General features: G+C 38.8%; 1 protein-coding gene across 9 annotated transcripts in view; it reads left to right on the top strand.

The window, feature by feature from the left end:
- The window catches only part of mast4 (microtubule associated serine/threonine kinase family member 4), a 101,876-nt gene that overhangs the window by 63,114 nt on the left and 23,217 nt on the right, over window positions 1-15,545 (top strand). For 5 of the 9 annotated variants that reach the window (XM_084383172.1, XM_084383169.1, XM_084383168.1 and 2 more), the window contains 4 exons: window positions 10,583-10,671; window positions 13,662-13,731; window positions 13,999-14,019; window positions 14,649-14,727. In XM_084383172.1, the coding sequence (XP_084239298.1) occupies window positions 10,583-10,671; window positions 13,662-13,731; window positions 13,999-14,019; window positions 14,649-14,727 (259 nt within the window). The remainder of the gene's footprint in view (window positions 1-10,582; window positions 10,672-13,661; window positions 13,732-13,998; window positions 14,020-14,648; window positions 14,728-15,545) is intronic. The other 4 variants (XM_084383173.1, XM_084383171.1, XM_084383170.1 and 1 more) reach the window with 1 other exon arrangement.

Here is a 15,545-nt window from a genome sequence, read left to right as displayed (position 1 = left end):
TTAACATACGGCATTGTAGGACCATCACGCTTTGCACCAACCTAATCTACATATGAGAGACAGGTTGATAGTGAGTGACTGATGTTCGATAAAGTTGGTGGCAAAGTTAGTCTGACATTGCAGTATTTTACCATCCTAGGGACATTTTGTACAAGCAGGTATTAAAATTAAGTGCACATGTAAACCTTGATGTTTACAGGCGACCATTTGAGGCAGCTTCTCTCCCTTTTGATTCAACTCTACGTCGGTATTATATTGTTTTCAGATATTTTTTAATGCATATAAACCCTGATGTTCACATGTGGACATGAAACTGCGGAGGCTGTTTTCAGGTTTTGTTTAACGCTTGTGCATAAAGGAAATTATGTATTTAAAGCTGCACATTGAGACGTGAAATACGATCAAGGAAGAGTCAGAACTCTGCACAGCGGTTTATGATACTCTGACATGTGAATTCCTGGAAAGCTATCAAAGTGACAATCATTTTATATTTCATCTTGAGGATCGCAGTGCAAACAGTCAAAAAAATGTGTTTACATTACTCAGTAATCTACAAGGAATGTGTGCTTGCATGTCTCCAATTGGCCAGTGCAGAAGCGTGCCAGATGATGTTGTGTTGTGGCAGGCTAAACATTTTTTCCTGGACGATCCTGCGTTCCAGCAAATGTTTTTTTTTTTTTCACACAAGGCTAAAGTGAGCAGCAATTTTGTCTTTCAAGCAGTTGATTATATTTCCTAATGCAGCTGCTTTGAGGGACATGTAGTATTTACATATATAGTATATACACACAATGTGTTTTGGTGAGAAATGGTTAATGTTAACATAACTTTATCTACAAGACAGTTCCACTTGCATTGCCCCTATACATGGCCACCTGCCCATAAAGCAAAGAGAAGTCCAGGAAAAGCCTCCAACTGGAAGACAGTCCATAAACCATATCACTCATCAGAGTACACACAAAACACTCTGACCTTTCCCAGGATTTATGAATGATAACAGATTGGTGCTTGTGCTAATCACTTTGCTGCAAAGAATTACATTTTATCCCCTGTGTCATTATGGTCTATGGAAGCGCTAACAGTTATCTAGATTGCTAATCTTCATCTCTGCACATAAAAATACCATATCTTACTAAAGCCAAACCAATGTCATGTATTTTCCAGAAACCAGTCAGTAGAAGGACGGTAACCTAAATGTTGTGCTTGTAATGTGAATGTTTCCGGTGACCTCCCAGCTCATGCTGCTCTATGCAAGTTTGACTTTGAACCGTCTGAACCATCGTTTCTAATGTGGAACGCAGAAACAGAGCAGAGCCATAATTAGAGTGAAGGCTGTCACACCGGCCTGTAGGGAGATGGACTGAGCCACTCTGAAGGAACACACACACCTACAAAAATGGCTTTTGATAACACTTTATTACAGAAGAGGCACATGTAAGTAGAAGCGGTGGTGATGTGCCAGTCATGGTAGTGTTCCTCCTTTGTCGGTTTCTCTCTCCGTCTCTCCTCCTGAGCTTTTGAATCTCTTCCAGGCAATGCACTTGGCAAATGATTGGACTAATCTTCAGCATCCTGATGGTCCTCAGGTCTGACTGTGCACTTCCTTAGAGAATCTTTCAGCCAGTCTGTGAAACACTTCTGTTTCTCTCCTGCTCACTGTTAGTGTTATAACAGGACAGGATCTGATAACACTGTTGGTGTTAGACGTTCATGTGGTCTGTTTGTCTTTATCCCTGCTCGGGTTGCAGTGGTATGAGGGTTTCCCGGTATCGTGGTATACGGTATCAAACAGTTATTAATATTTATAACAGTTACAGTAACCCTGAAATGAAAGTACATGGGTTGTTTTGGTTGAACAAACGCTTTACAATAATTAAACAACATGTACTGTCCTGACAGACATAAAACTTGATAACACTTGAAGTATGTATATTTTTTAACAAATGTACACAGTATAATACCCTTCAATTCTTTATAGTTCTGTATACCTTAAAAATGCACTAAGTAGTTTTTGGGAAGAAATTTTAATCCGAAGACAACGATGTTCATTGACTGATTTTAAACTAAATAATCAAACTTTCTCAACTTTCATGACTGAATAAACAAACTGACCTTGAAGTTCAACACAGTTGCATACTGTTTTACTTTTTTTTATATATACGACGGACCCTGCCACCTTTCTAGCTTCAAATAAAATACAATTCTGAGTTTGAATTTATTCTAAAAAACTACATAGTGAAACTGTTTATTGAGGTAATAAATCAAGTGAGAAGTAGGGTCATTTCTCATAAGCTTATATACAAAGTTCTTTTTGAAACCAGTTGAGTCTCCCCCTGCTGGTCATTGGGAAGACTGCAGGTTTATGACTTCACTGTTCAAACTGGAAAGCTCCGTCCATATTTTATACAGTCAGTGGTTGATACCAGGATTTATTGACCAGAGGAGCATTTGTGTTGAGAGCAGAGCTGCAAATACCTCTTATTATTGATTACTCTTACAATTTCTTACTCAATTATTCAGTTAAACATTTGGTTTTGGTGTAAATAATGTCAGAAAATGGTGACAAACGTCCATCATAGTCTAAGTGAAGTCCAAGTTATATTTGTATTATAACAGCTTGTTTTGTCTGACCAACAGTGCAAAAACTAAAGGTATTAAGTCTATGATTACAGAAAACAAAACAAAAACAAGAACGCACTTTTTTGTATTTTTCATTCCAAATCAAAAGTGTTGTTAATATTAAATATTAGACCTTATTGTCGAGTAGGAGTTGCATTTCTCTTTCTTTTTACTTGCTTACATGAGCTTGATAGCTGTTTCTGTTGGCTTAAAGCTCGATAAGAAAAGATTAATGTCCTGAAGCTGGATTGTGAAAGTAAAACCTATACCTTACTCCATCAATCATGTGATTTCAGTGACCTCAGACTCAGAGCGCACACGCGCACACACACACACACACACACACACACACACACACACCCCAACAGAGGCGCAAACAGAGGCGCTTTGTTTGCAGGGCTGAACTTTGCTCTCTGCTGTGGTGAATAGTCATTGGATAAAAGTAATCAATGGCTTGGTCCCAAGGTTAGTCTCTTAGTGATAGGCTCCCAATGGTTCATATGATCTTGGAATATTATTTTGTTCGTAGCCCTGACAGCTGCTTCACAGCATTTGGCTCGTCACAGGTGGTTGCGATGAGCTGACCCTGAATTCTTGCACATACACGCAGGACTTGACAGTCAAATTCATCACTGCACTGACAAAACTTGAGTTTTTATGTGTTATGCTTGGATGTGCATGAGTGAGTGCTTCCAATCAAGTTTTCTGAAAGGTCAGTTGTAACACAGAGTAAAAAACTATTTGTTAATCGATATTTGGATATTGTAAACCTTCTGAGTGTTTTTCAGTAGTCGTTTGTGTTCAGCTGCTTATCAGCAAAGATCAAAGGTGAGGAAGTTAAGGTGAGGCTCTCATCAAATGAATGACGTCGTCTGTCTACACAGGGAACAGCTGAGGGAAGAGTGCATGCAGCAGCAGAAAAAATAATCCATGCAAAAACACAGCATTTCCATTTCAAATAGGCCCTGCTTAATACACTGACCGACCAAACTTTTGGAGGGGTGCCAGTTTGTGAAAGCAGTGAGTGCACAGCAGCATCTGCTGATGATGCAGCACCCCTCTGTCTCACAACCCCCCCTTCACAGGATGTGAAGTGGTAGATGCCTGTTACATGATATGAAGCATGTTGAGCGAAGGGAGCAGGGTGAGTGTTTGGGATACAGAGCACAGTCGCAGTGAGACGGTAAAAACAAAAAAGTCAGCTGGTATTAGGTGTCACATCCCTGCAACAGTGGAGGCTGTCAACACCTGACCTGGATCACACATTCTGTGTGCCTCTCAGGATCCTCCCTGGATTACTTTTTTATTTGAGGACAGAGGAGGACAACGTGTCCTCTGCCGGTGTGTTTATGCCGCAGCTGGCTGCAGATGTGCCTGTACAGAGGAAGTTTGGACCTAAGGAGAGCTGTTGTAGGAGTACTTGTCAGGACTGCTCCGGAGGTCGCATCCTCCAGAACCCTGAGAGGCGTCGCTTCTCCTCACTCGGTCTTCAGAAGCCGCCTTTACATCTTCCTCTCTGGCATGACTTGGACACAATGTCAGATTCTAGTCTGTGGACAGTGCTGTCCAACTTTAACATGCCGCATTTCTTCAGTGGAGCCCGTCTGCGCCGCTCCAAAAGGTAACGTTAAAACGGTTGGAAATATTTCCTTTTCTGCAATAGGGTTTGTTGCTTCAAACGACGCATTTCTTTATAAATTGCAATGTCTTTCTTTGGTACAAATCGTATTTTTCTACCAAAACGGTGACGTGACATATATTGTTTGTGATCAGTGTTTGGAGGGAGGGATGTTTTTCTTTGTATTTACAGTAGGTCAGTTTTTATGAGGCCAGCCTGAATAAGAAGCTGGGTGTTCCCTTCTTGCCTATTGTGTATTATTTGCTTTGTGAGTCAAATGGTAATTTAATGTTTATTGTTCGAGGCAGTCTCATGTTCCTCACACAGGATGCGTACCTTCCTATATGCTGTCCCCAGTAATTAACAGCTGGAAGGTGGAAATGCTGATTGTTTTTTATGTTCCTGTTACTGATTGTTGTTGTTGTCCATAATTTCTGTGTTTATTTCAACAAAGTACTGCTTTTGAGAACATGTTGCGGTTTAATATTTCATTTGACTTTTTAACATTACTTAGCACTCTTAACATCTCTGAATTGAAAACATGTCATTGGTTTATGTGATTCAGAGTATGTCGACACTGGTTTACAGCTAAGCCACTTGATCCCAGTTTTTGTATATGGTTTGGTGAAGCCCATATAACCGATATTTATTTTTAATCCCTGTCCTGACCCATTTTATAGTGCAGAACAGCTTAACATGAAATACTGGCTTTTTTGTGGACATCTTACAGCAGTGCATAAATATTTTTCTCCCATTTGAAAATCAGATTTAGTGGATATTGAAAACTGGAAAGAAAGATCAAAGATCACAGCCATGTTTTTCAGCTATGTGTTTGTGAAAACATTGGTTATTAGCTGTAAATATGACCTCATAATTTATATATTTTATACAGATGATTAGTTTCATTACAGATGGTAAAAAAAATCATATTCTGATTATTTCGGTTGATATTGTAATAGCGATATGATTCACGATTAATGGAAATGATCTTTTTTTCATTTCATTTTCATTTTTACTGAAAAAAACAATTTAAAAAATGATGATATGATATTTGTTGACATTTCTTATATAGCTGTTTTGTCCCGCATTTTACCTCATTAAAGAAATGCAGCTTATTGGATATTGCACCAAATTTTAATTAATTTTGCAGCAGAATGAACAGTGATTGATGTCTGTTATCATTTTAAGTACTTTGCCTGTAGACCACTTTCCCCCCATTTCGTTTAGTCATTTTTCACACTTCTGCTTTAATTATGATCAGAATATTTTGATTTAAGTTGATGATATTTGCCGCAACTGTTACCTTAAACGAGGCAATGTAAATTCAGTGATAAGGCAGGAGACAAAATAGGAAAAAAAAGATGCAGAAAGCTGTTTTCTGTTATAATTTGTGAACATTCAAGGAGCTGCAAGGTGACATAACTTTGCTCTAACTGTTAACCATATTACCTCTAAGTTAAATCTGTCATGCACTTTGATTCACTGCACTTAAATAAGAGATTTGTCACAGCTGAGTCTCTGAAAATCTATGTAATACTGTAAATCTTCAGATGTAGAAAATGACTGTGTCTCCAGTGGCTTCATCGCTTTTACCCGAGCAGCAAGTTTGTAACTACTATTAATAGAGCTGTGTGTGTCATATGTCTGACTTTGAATTTGGGTTTGTCAGCGAGGAGCAGCAATTTATGTGGCATTGCGCTTTGTCAGCTTACCTGACAGCTCTGACAAGGAAGCAAAACTCACGAGTAAAAAAGATTAATCATGGCTTTTTGTTGCCGTGGGTCAGGATCAGACGTTTCAGATTCATCTGGATTCAGAGTTTTGCAAATCAAATGCTTTTATAATCTATTTTTGCCTCTTCCGGAGCCCAAAATAAGTTAGCAAGCTGAAATCTAAGAGTTTTTGACAGATTCAGATTACTTTGTAATAATAAAGAGTTACACTAATGTAGGTCAGTGTTGAACGTGAAATAAACGTAAAATTTTAAGTAAAAGTAAAATGGTGATTTATAAAGTATTTTTAACTTTGTTAAACACCTTGAAAGAGTATTTTTAGGCATTTAAAAAGAGATCTGTAGCTACGCTTGTGGAGATTTCATGTGTAATACAACAATGGTTTGGTGAGGTTGAGGGTTTTGCATATAACCGAGTCTGGTAAATCTCACTTGGATCCGTTTCAGGAAATCTCACACATCTGCAGTACAGCATACAACACTGGCCTACTTTCTTCCTATCATCTTCGCCCAGGGCTTCTTTATCCCTCCTTTAAAGCTCCACTATACAGACATGTTTTTTTTTTTTACCCCTCAGTCAGCCTTTCTGGCCACAGAGGTGTCTCTACTAAAGCTCAGCTTAGCATCAAATGAGATGAAGATGGCCCATGTGTCATTGTAACCTGTGGCAGTTTATTTGAAAGTAGTCCAGAAGCAGTCATTTTAACGTCCCTATGAGTGGCACTCAGCTCTCTAATAGGGGTTGTAATGGTGCAAACACTGTGATGGGTAGTGAGAGGGTGAAGCAACAAGAGGCTTGATTGGGCAGCAGCGTGGCATTCTCTTGGCCTAATCCACAGTGAGAGGGTATAAATAGATCTCGTTAAATCTGATCCTCTTTGACTGAGCACCTGTGTACCAGATATTATTCACTCCCTCCCGTTCATGATAAATGATTCATGGCATGTGTCCACACTCTTGATGGTACGGGTTAGCCCTAGAAACCACTTGAGTAAAACGGATGAACAGGATTTCATACAAAAAAAGGGTTTCCCCCATCTGATTTAGGGAGATGAATTCAGATTTTAGTGCAATGATGGGGCAGCAACCGGACTACTGAGAACTACAAGCAGCCTGGAATACTTATTGTATGATGTCAGTCATTGAGCCTCAATGTCGCATTTTCATCCTAAATTTCCAACTTTTTTCTGAGTCTTTCAAGTCTGTGGAAGCAAATGAGGGTCATGAATATTTGATGGGAAATTTGTGCGCGTGTCTCTTAGACTTGTGAAAAATCACTCAAAATATTCCTGCACAAATGTTGATTACACATCAGAAAATATTTTATACATATGTGCAAATTAATCTTTTTCACACTTGCCGAAAATAATTCTACAGCTACAAGACCTTTTTATGCATTCTCAAGCTTGAATTTGTAAGAATTTCCTTTTAAATATGAATTTACACATTTAGTTTGTAGGCAACTTTCATTTGCAAAACTTTTCTCTGCAACGTTGAGCATTATCAAAAGTTTGCATCCTGCAGTATTTACTCAAAAGTCATAGCAACCACTAATCTGAACATTTGTTTGTCATCCATTGATCGTGTCATTATATTGTAGTAGTACGTGGCTAATTGCTCAGACACTGAGCAGGAGCGAGGCTTCTTCTTCTGTCCACTAATATTTCTGGTGTCACTGATAAATCGATGCATCAGACTTGTGAGAAATTCCCTGTAAGTAATCAACACTAATATGAGCACAAGTCAATCATGGGACACTTGTATATCACTCTTTTGCAGTGATCCTTCCGAACACTAGAATACACGAGCAGCATTGTTGTCTTTGCACAACAATATCTAGCCTCTGGCCAGGTGTTGTTAGAGCATTTGAAAATCATAATATTTGGAAATCACCTGAATTTTGCAGCAGATCTTGCAGAGTCAGAATTTTGTCATTTCTTTTGTATCCATCAAGGCCTTTACTGTGCTCTAAGTCTTCTCGTGCCAAACATGGAGTGTTGAGAGCTTTTTGCACATCATTATCAACTCTAGTAAAAATGTGCAGAGCTTGTCACTACTGCTGAGGTGACATTGAGGCTCTGCAGTGGCACCTGTACGAGCTGCTCTTCAGCACTGTGACAAAGAGATGAAGGCCGCCTGCTCACGCATTTCTGCATCATTGCAGAAGCTCATGTGCATTTGATCGTTCTGTGCGATCAATGCTGCAACACACAGACAACAGGCAGAGCTGAACTTCTGACTGACTCGCTGTCTCTCTTTGTCTTTCCCTCTCTCTCCTAAATGAATGGTTGTTCTGTATCTATATCACTCAGTCAAGGACTCTGTCCTACAGCTGTGCATCAGTTTTACTGCTCTTCATAAAGATCTTTTTATCTCTCAGCTTCATCATTCTCTTTTTGGGTCCTGCTGTCTTCCCTAGTGGTTGCTAGCTAACAGACACAAAAACAAGAAACTATTTAAAAATTGCTCAGTATTAATCAGTCCCTCGGAGATTTAGCAGGTTTTATGGGCTGTGTAAAGGTTCTGATCTCACAGCAGCTTTCCCAAATAATATTGTGATGTATGTTGCAATATTTTCTTTGATTGTTTTGCAAGGAAATTGAAGGAGCGAGTAAAAATTGGAAAAATAGTTTGTACATACAGATGTTCATGCATGCATGGCTCAAGATTTTGCAGAGGGGACTGCTATGATGTGATAAGAAATTGCAAGATGATGCAGAATTTGCAGGGATTGGTTAACATTTTTCATAAATTGATGAATAAAATAGATAAAGGTCAGAAAATGAGTGAAATGATTCAACTGAAGCTGAGAATGAAAACAAAAATGAAATTGTCTAAAAAATATAGCAATCAAAAGAAAATAAGATGAATCAAAATGGTTAACCAAAACAGCAATAATTTAAATAACATCCATCATTCTTGGACATCAAACCACCAGATGGCTAGTGCTAATATGATTTATTTTATTTGTGATACCTATGATAAAAATCAGAGTGTACAAGTTTAAGTGCGGTGTGTAATTTAATGTGACGATTGCCTGAATAACCAGAAACTAAGGTTAACTGAAAATAAAGTTGATTCATATACATAACTACATTGGCATTTTAAACAACACATGGTAAATCTTTTATAGAAAGTAAAAATAGAAAGTGGTCTGAAGCAACTCACTTGTGAAACACCAAAGAGTGGAAATGAAAGTTTTTGCTGCCAGACAATCTGCCTTTGAAAAATAACTGCTGTTCTTCCAGAGAGGTAACTCTCGATCCAAGCGAGAGTTAAAGGTTAAAGATCATAACATTTTAGCTTGGCAATACGAATACTCTGGTGTGGTACTAACGGATGCAGTAAAATATATGAGAACAGCTCCAACTGGCTCCAGTCTTCAAATACTGAGAGAAACTGGAGAGTCGGTCAGTTTTTGTGGTGTTTGTATAATGCAAAGGATTGAAATTATTATTGAATAACATCTTTAAAACTCTGTTGAAAATGGTTCAGTTCTCTGAGGAGGTTATGTAACAGGATGTCATTGAGTCTCTGACCTTGAAATGAATTCATGTTCTGCAGGCATTATGCGTTTCCACTGACAGCCTCTAATTTCAAAGTGTAAATCCAAGACTAATCGGGACATTGAACACTAAAGCTGCTTTTTAACACACTGAATTAGTTCATTTCTCTCTCAAGGTTAAAAACTGGGCTGCTTTAATGTGTCACATGCTGTTGATCACCGTGAGTCCTAGTCCTGCTTTAACACGACCAACACAGTAGATATTACATAGATATTCTCAGTGCTGTACACGGAGCCTAATTTTTTGGTGACTAAACAAAGATGCTCTGTCTCTTGTTTTATGGCACTGTGTACACCAAATTTACTGTTGACGGCAGGACTGCCCTTCGTTACATCATGTCGAGGGCATGTTTGGGGAATGTATTAGACTATTTATTAGAATACATGTGATTGATTGTTTGTATTAAGTGTCGTGTTGTGGTATAATGGGCTCTTTTTGCATTGTAGGAAATGTTTGAAACAAGTCACAACTTGACTGTCGGCTGAGTGCCATTTTCTTTGCAAATTCGAAAGTGTTTCCATAATTATAAGTGGTATTCTGGATTAATATTACATCCACAGTAATGATCTCTTAGGCCAGGATTGGTTGGTTACAGTAAATGTACTCAAGAAAATTTGTTATATTAAGCCGAGGTTTTGCAGTCACCATCTATACATTTTTTTTCTCAGAAAGAAATATTTCACAGAACTGAAGTGATAATGTTTGTTGTTACCCTGCTGTGTGTCTGCAGTGATATCTGTGATATCTCAAAGTCAACTTGGGAATATGAGTTCCTTTTTTTCCCTTTTTAAACACTTGACAAGAACAATAGCAAGACAGAAGGGTTGACCAATACACATCAGTAAATCGTAATGACGTCACCAAACAAAAGAAAAGACGAGACGGATAAAACTGACAAAGTAGCACATATTTTAACACATTCAAAACCCCAAATAATTAAAATATGCATACAAACTGAGATTTTCCCTGCTGTCGATTAGACAAATGTATGTTCAGTAATTTCTCCATCCAGTGTCCTGCCTAATATTTGACTGTGTGGTTTTACAGCTGCAGAACGAGCAACAGAAAAAGCCTGATAGGAAGCGGCCAGTCGTCAGGTTTGCCACGACCTCACTCCCCTCTCTCATCTCTTACAGGTAAGTCTACGTACAACAAATGTCTATTAATGCGCATGCACTGCTCCCTCACCCCAGTGTTAGAAACGTACCCATTAGTGCACACAATTCACAATGTTCTCTCACAGGAATGCAGTCCATTGTGTAAAGCAAAATGAAGTTTGGAGTACAACACAGGAAAATGCTCAAGGAGATTTATAATCCTCCTGTGTTTCCCTCTCTCCATAGCTTTCAACCAAATGAAAGCACTTATCTGGCATGCTCATATGATATTGATATTATAAAATGGAAATACATTCAGTTAATGTACATATTGAATATTATTGATTGACCCCAACCACATAGGGTACCAAAGCTTGCCAGGCACAGAAAGCTAAGCACTGAAAAGAAGTCATAAAACTTTAATCATCCTCTCAGTGGTAATCTCAGGTCACTTTTGTGGTGTTTGGGTGAGAATTTAACTGTGCAGTGGTAAGTTGAAGGTCAGTGATTGTGCTCTGAGAGGAAGTGGTGGCCTACAGAGAGGAAATGCACAGGAGCAGAGGGAGGGGAGGCCTCATTTACCACGGGGCGTTTTATTTCCTGGCATTGGTCAGCAAAAGCAGAGCCGCAACTCGCAGTGTTTGGTCTGTATTTCAAGATGGACTCAGACTCGGAAAGCCACTGTACTCTTGCTAATGAATGTATTCAGCTGTTGGATGACCTCAGACTATGGCTCAGTCGCAATATTGGTATAAAAGGTAGGAAAACATCCTTTAAGTTCCATTTACAGCGGTCAGTGACGTACAGTAATTAAGAAAGTTTCTACATTGATGTTTCTCTTTGAATTCTGCTTGTAGCTCTTGTATTTCCTGTTATTCTAGTCTGTAGATAATCTCTTCAGGTGCAGTCCAACTCCCAAAGGAAGAGATTCTCATCTTTAATTGGCTATGATTAAGATGACATTGCAATTAAATAGGTGACATTGATCACTAACAAGATTTAGTGGCTCGATCGTTGTTCCCCACCATGGAGGAGGCCTCTCTTTATCATCACAGGAGGAGGTTCCATCCTAGCTTCTGGTTAATTAACCGTTTTGTCCCTCTCTTTAGTGAAGGACGTAATTATGTCTGATTAATGCTGGACCATAGGTTTGTTTTTATATTACGGCTAATTGGTGCCTTTCAGAAAGTCCCTACAGTATAATGTGTTCAATGGCCCAAAGCTTCTACAACCAGCAAGATAATACAGTTACTGATGTAGGTAAAGAGAGGGAGTGCATGGTTATCGGAGGACATAGTCAGTAAGTAAAAAATTTTCCTGGGTGGGCCGCGCAGGTATATATGGCAACCAATTTAAGCATTTTATTAGCTACTTTTTTAAGAGAACAGCACCATCCACGATCGATTAACTAGGCGACAGTCGCCCCTTTCTCTTCCCCTCCTGTCTACTGTCAATCACATGCTTTGCAGAGAAAGACACCCTTTTGTTTACATCCCCCCTGTGAATGCACTGATTGTGATGCAACCTCTCCTATTTAATATAGACCTACTTATGCCACTGCTTTGTACAACATCGCAAGTGCACCTGATTTTTGTGATGTCGTTCGGTGCACGCTGGTTTTGATCGGCTACATAATTAACAACCAGCTTCCTCCGCTCGCGGCTCACCTGCTGTTATGACAGCGGAAATTGCGGGTGAAAAAAAATCCTATCCTATCCTGTTTTTGGTCGACTTTATAAAAAGCACCACTGACAATGAAAGCAGATAATGTTGCTGGTAGAGAGAAAACAGAAATTACAGAGAAACAGAAAGACGAGGCGAGCCAGTGTGCATGCATCAAGGTGGACAATTAAAGCAACATTATGTAGGACTAATGTAGGCACTCTAGCAGCTTTTCTGAAGAAATACTTCTAGTTCTACTTTGTAAACTAGTCGACTCAAACTTCCTGCTGTTCTCTTCACATTCGTACATGTATGTTTGTGATTCTGCTTCTGTCAAGTTTGCTCTCTTCGGGTGATGTGCACAGCTGAACTGCATTTTAGCAAAACCCACATTAAAGACCTGCCTCTACTCTCTAACACTCTTTATAGCAACATCAAGGCAGGTTTGATAGGTTATGTGCCTGTCAGGCTTTTCTTGGTGTACAGCTATCACATTTGCAAAGCAAATCCACGTCTCTCAGAAGTTTAACCGTTTAAGATCTGTGAGGAGAAGGTATTACACTGCACCGTGCGCTGCCTCTGGGTGTCACGTTTGACTTTCAGACACTTTGCATGCTGTGTGAAAACCACGCAGCTTTTGGAAACACATTGGTCAAAGCAGACTGTTTTAAAATTACTGGCAAGTGGAAGGTGTAGGGTAAGAGATAGGAGGACGGACGTGACATTAAGCCAAATTAGGAAAATCTCCATTCTGTGAATATGGTGTGAATGAAAATGATACTTTGGAATGAGCTGTGGGTGTATTTAGTTTGCCTGGTGGCTGACCTGGTTTTTGACCAGTGCTCTGTAGTATGGATTAATGCGATATATCACACAGTAAGTTCTCTAAACCTACTTCAGTGAAGTGAGAGCTCGTATTGCAGTAATGAGGTCATCAAAAGACAATTTTAGGTCCAGGTGAGATGCATTAATCCTCTATATCAAGGTGCTTTCAAACTAAATGTCTGTTATGGTAAAAAAAATTAACTAGAAATGAACATTTTCGTGTCGTGCTGTTGGCTTTACAGCAGCTCAAGCAAAAAAGCTAAATATTTCATTCTTGAACTTCTAAATTGTGAGAATTTATCAATTAAGTTGATAAGTTTTCAGTTGGTATTGTAATTATCGTGTCCCCTGTCAAACATCTTTGTGATGTTTACTCTGATCCGTGATAATGCAGCCATCAGTGGTTAATTGCAGTTTGTCAGGCTTTGTTTTGGCTTCAAATTGAAATGGGGAATCCAGTCTTATTGAATTTTGTTTGCTTGCAGGTTGTTTTCCCCTTCAATTTGTTTTTAATCTCCGTTTCTTTGTGTTTTTTCTTGCAGGAACAAGCCCACAAGACAGTCCTAGAAATTTCTCTCCTAGTGCCTCTGCTCATTTCTCCTTTGCACGAAGGTACACACAGCACAACCACATGGATATTTACTTGATTTGCAGCTGAACAAATCAGCCAGTAAAGACCAGAGGGAGATTTGTTGGATACAGATTGTTTAGAGAAAAATGAGAGTTGATTTGTAGCTACTATACAGTGTCAGATTTGATTTTTTTCTGCCAACATTCAGCCTCTTGAGTCTATTTATGCTTTCAAAACATCAGTAATTATTTTTGAACCACTCCTCAACATGATGTCATGTAATTGTGTATTTTTATTACAATCCACAGTCATTGCCACAGAGCAGACAGGTAACTTCATGTTAGGCTTTCATTTGCCCTTGAACCCTGCATTTGTCCCAACGACGTACACCTACCTCCATTAGTTTGTCTCATTGTAGCTTTAAAGTTTCCTTTTACATCATTCTGGCATCTAGTTTCAGTTGCTGTAATGTTTCTCCCCTTTTCCTGTGTAGTTTAACTGATTGAACAATACCAGAGAAAGATCACCATTCATCTATAACCATGAACATTAGGATTGCAGGACTTAATTTACATGTTTTGAATACAAACATGGAAAATATGCATAGTTTCACAAATTTGTCTTTGAACAAAGACAAATTCTTCCCGCTGACTAGAATTGTAAGGAACTTTAAACGCACAGACGGCTGAAAAATTAAAGGAAAAACAACATGAATCATCTTCTCTCTGCAACAAAACAACAGAGGGATGAATACATTCTTCCAAAAGATATTCCCTCAGAGCACTGCCCCCCACAGCCTCACAGAGCCGCCGTTTGTTATGTTTCTGAACTCATTTATTCAGGTTTTTTCTTTAATTTGTCACCCGTCTGTATGTTTGAATGCATTTTTCATTTATGGATTTGGTATCAGATGTCGAACTGTGACGATTCTCTCTGTGTGTTTGCTGTTGGGTCACAGGACTGATGGTCGCCGCTGGTCGTTGGCCTCCCTTCCCTCCTCTGGATATGGAACCAACACGCCCAGCTCCACCGTCTCTGTAAGCATCGTGCACTCACACAACTGGCAACAAGACATGTGACAGGTCAACCAGCGAAACACAACCAAAGAAGGGTTGAACGATTTTGAGGAAAATAATTCAACTTAACTATAGACCTGTGTTTGTGGTCTATGTACTATTAAATTAAGTTATTATTTTTTTATTCTGAAGTTTGTTTCTTGTTAATTTATTTATTTAAGAATTATTTATTTATTAATTGGTGTTATCTTTTTTAAGGTGTTTGTTTTTGTAATGCTCAATCCGGCCACAAAAGTCTGAAGTGCACACAAATTGACAAGAGACAAACAGACACACAAACACTTTTCCTCTCATTGTTTTTGTGTCCAGTTCCTCCATCTTACATCTCTGTATCACTTTCGCTCTGACAGAACACAATCGTTTTCAAACATCAGCATAATCTTTTAAAGGAAGCAAAAAAAGAGCTGCCGAGCATTTACATACAATACATGTAAACACAGCAGAGCATTTTACAGGAATAACAAAAGTGTCCTGGCTAGTAGAAATTGCTCATATTGATGTTTTGTTTTTGTTTCATGGGGTTTTTCGGTCATCGAGTACATTTCCTGCTTTTCACACCATCAATCGCAGGAAGCATGTTCTTGTTTCTGTCAAACATCAGTCATGGGTCGAGTCGTCTTGGAAACAGTACCTGTTTTTGTTTTGTGTTAAAAGTCAGACTCATGGTTGAGTTATTCAGTGCAGCAGTTTGATTTGTTTAATAGACTTTAAATTAAATGTAAAAATGAATGTGTTATCAGTTTTGAATGAGTTTTGTCTGATTGTTTCATGAAATTCTT

Source organism: Pagrus pagrus (assembly GCF_965226575.1).
Source record: "Pagrus pagrus genome assembly, chromosome: 19".
Classification (NCBI taxonomy): domain Eukaryota; kingdom Metazoa; phylum Chordata; class Actinopteri; order Spariformes; family Sparidae; genus Pagrus; species Pagrus pagrus.
Note: the sequence above shows the minus strand (reverse complement) of the source record. Positions and strands in the feature narration are given on the sequence as shown.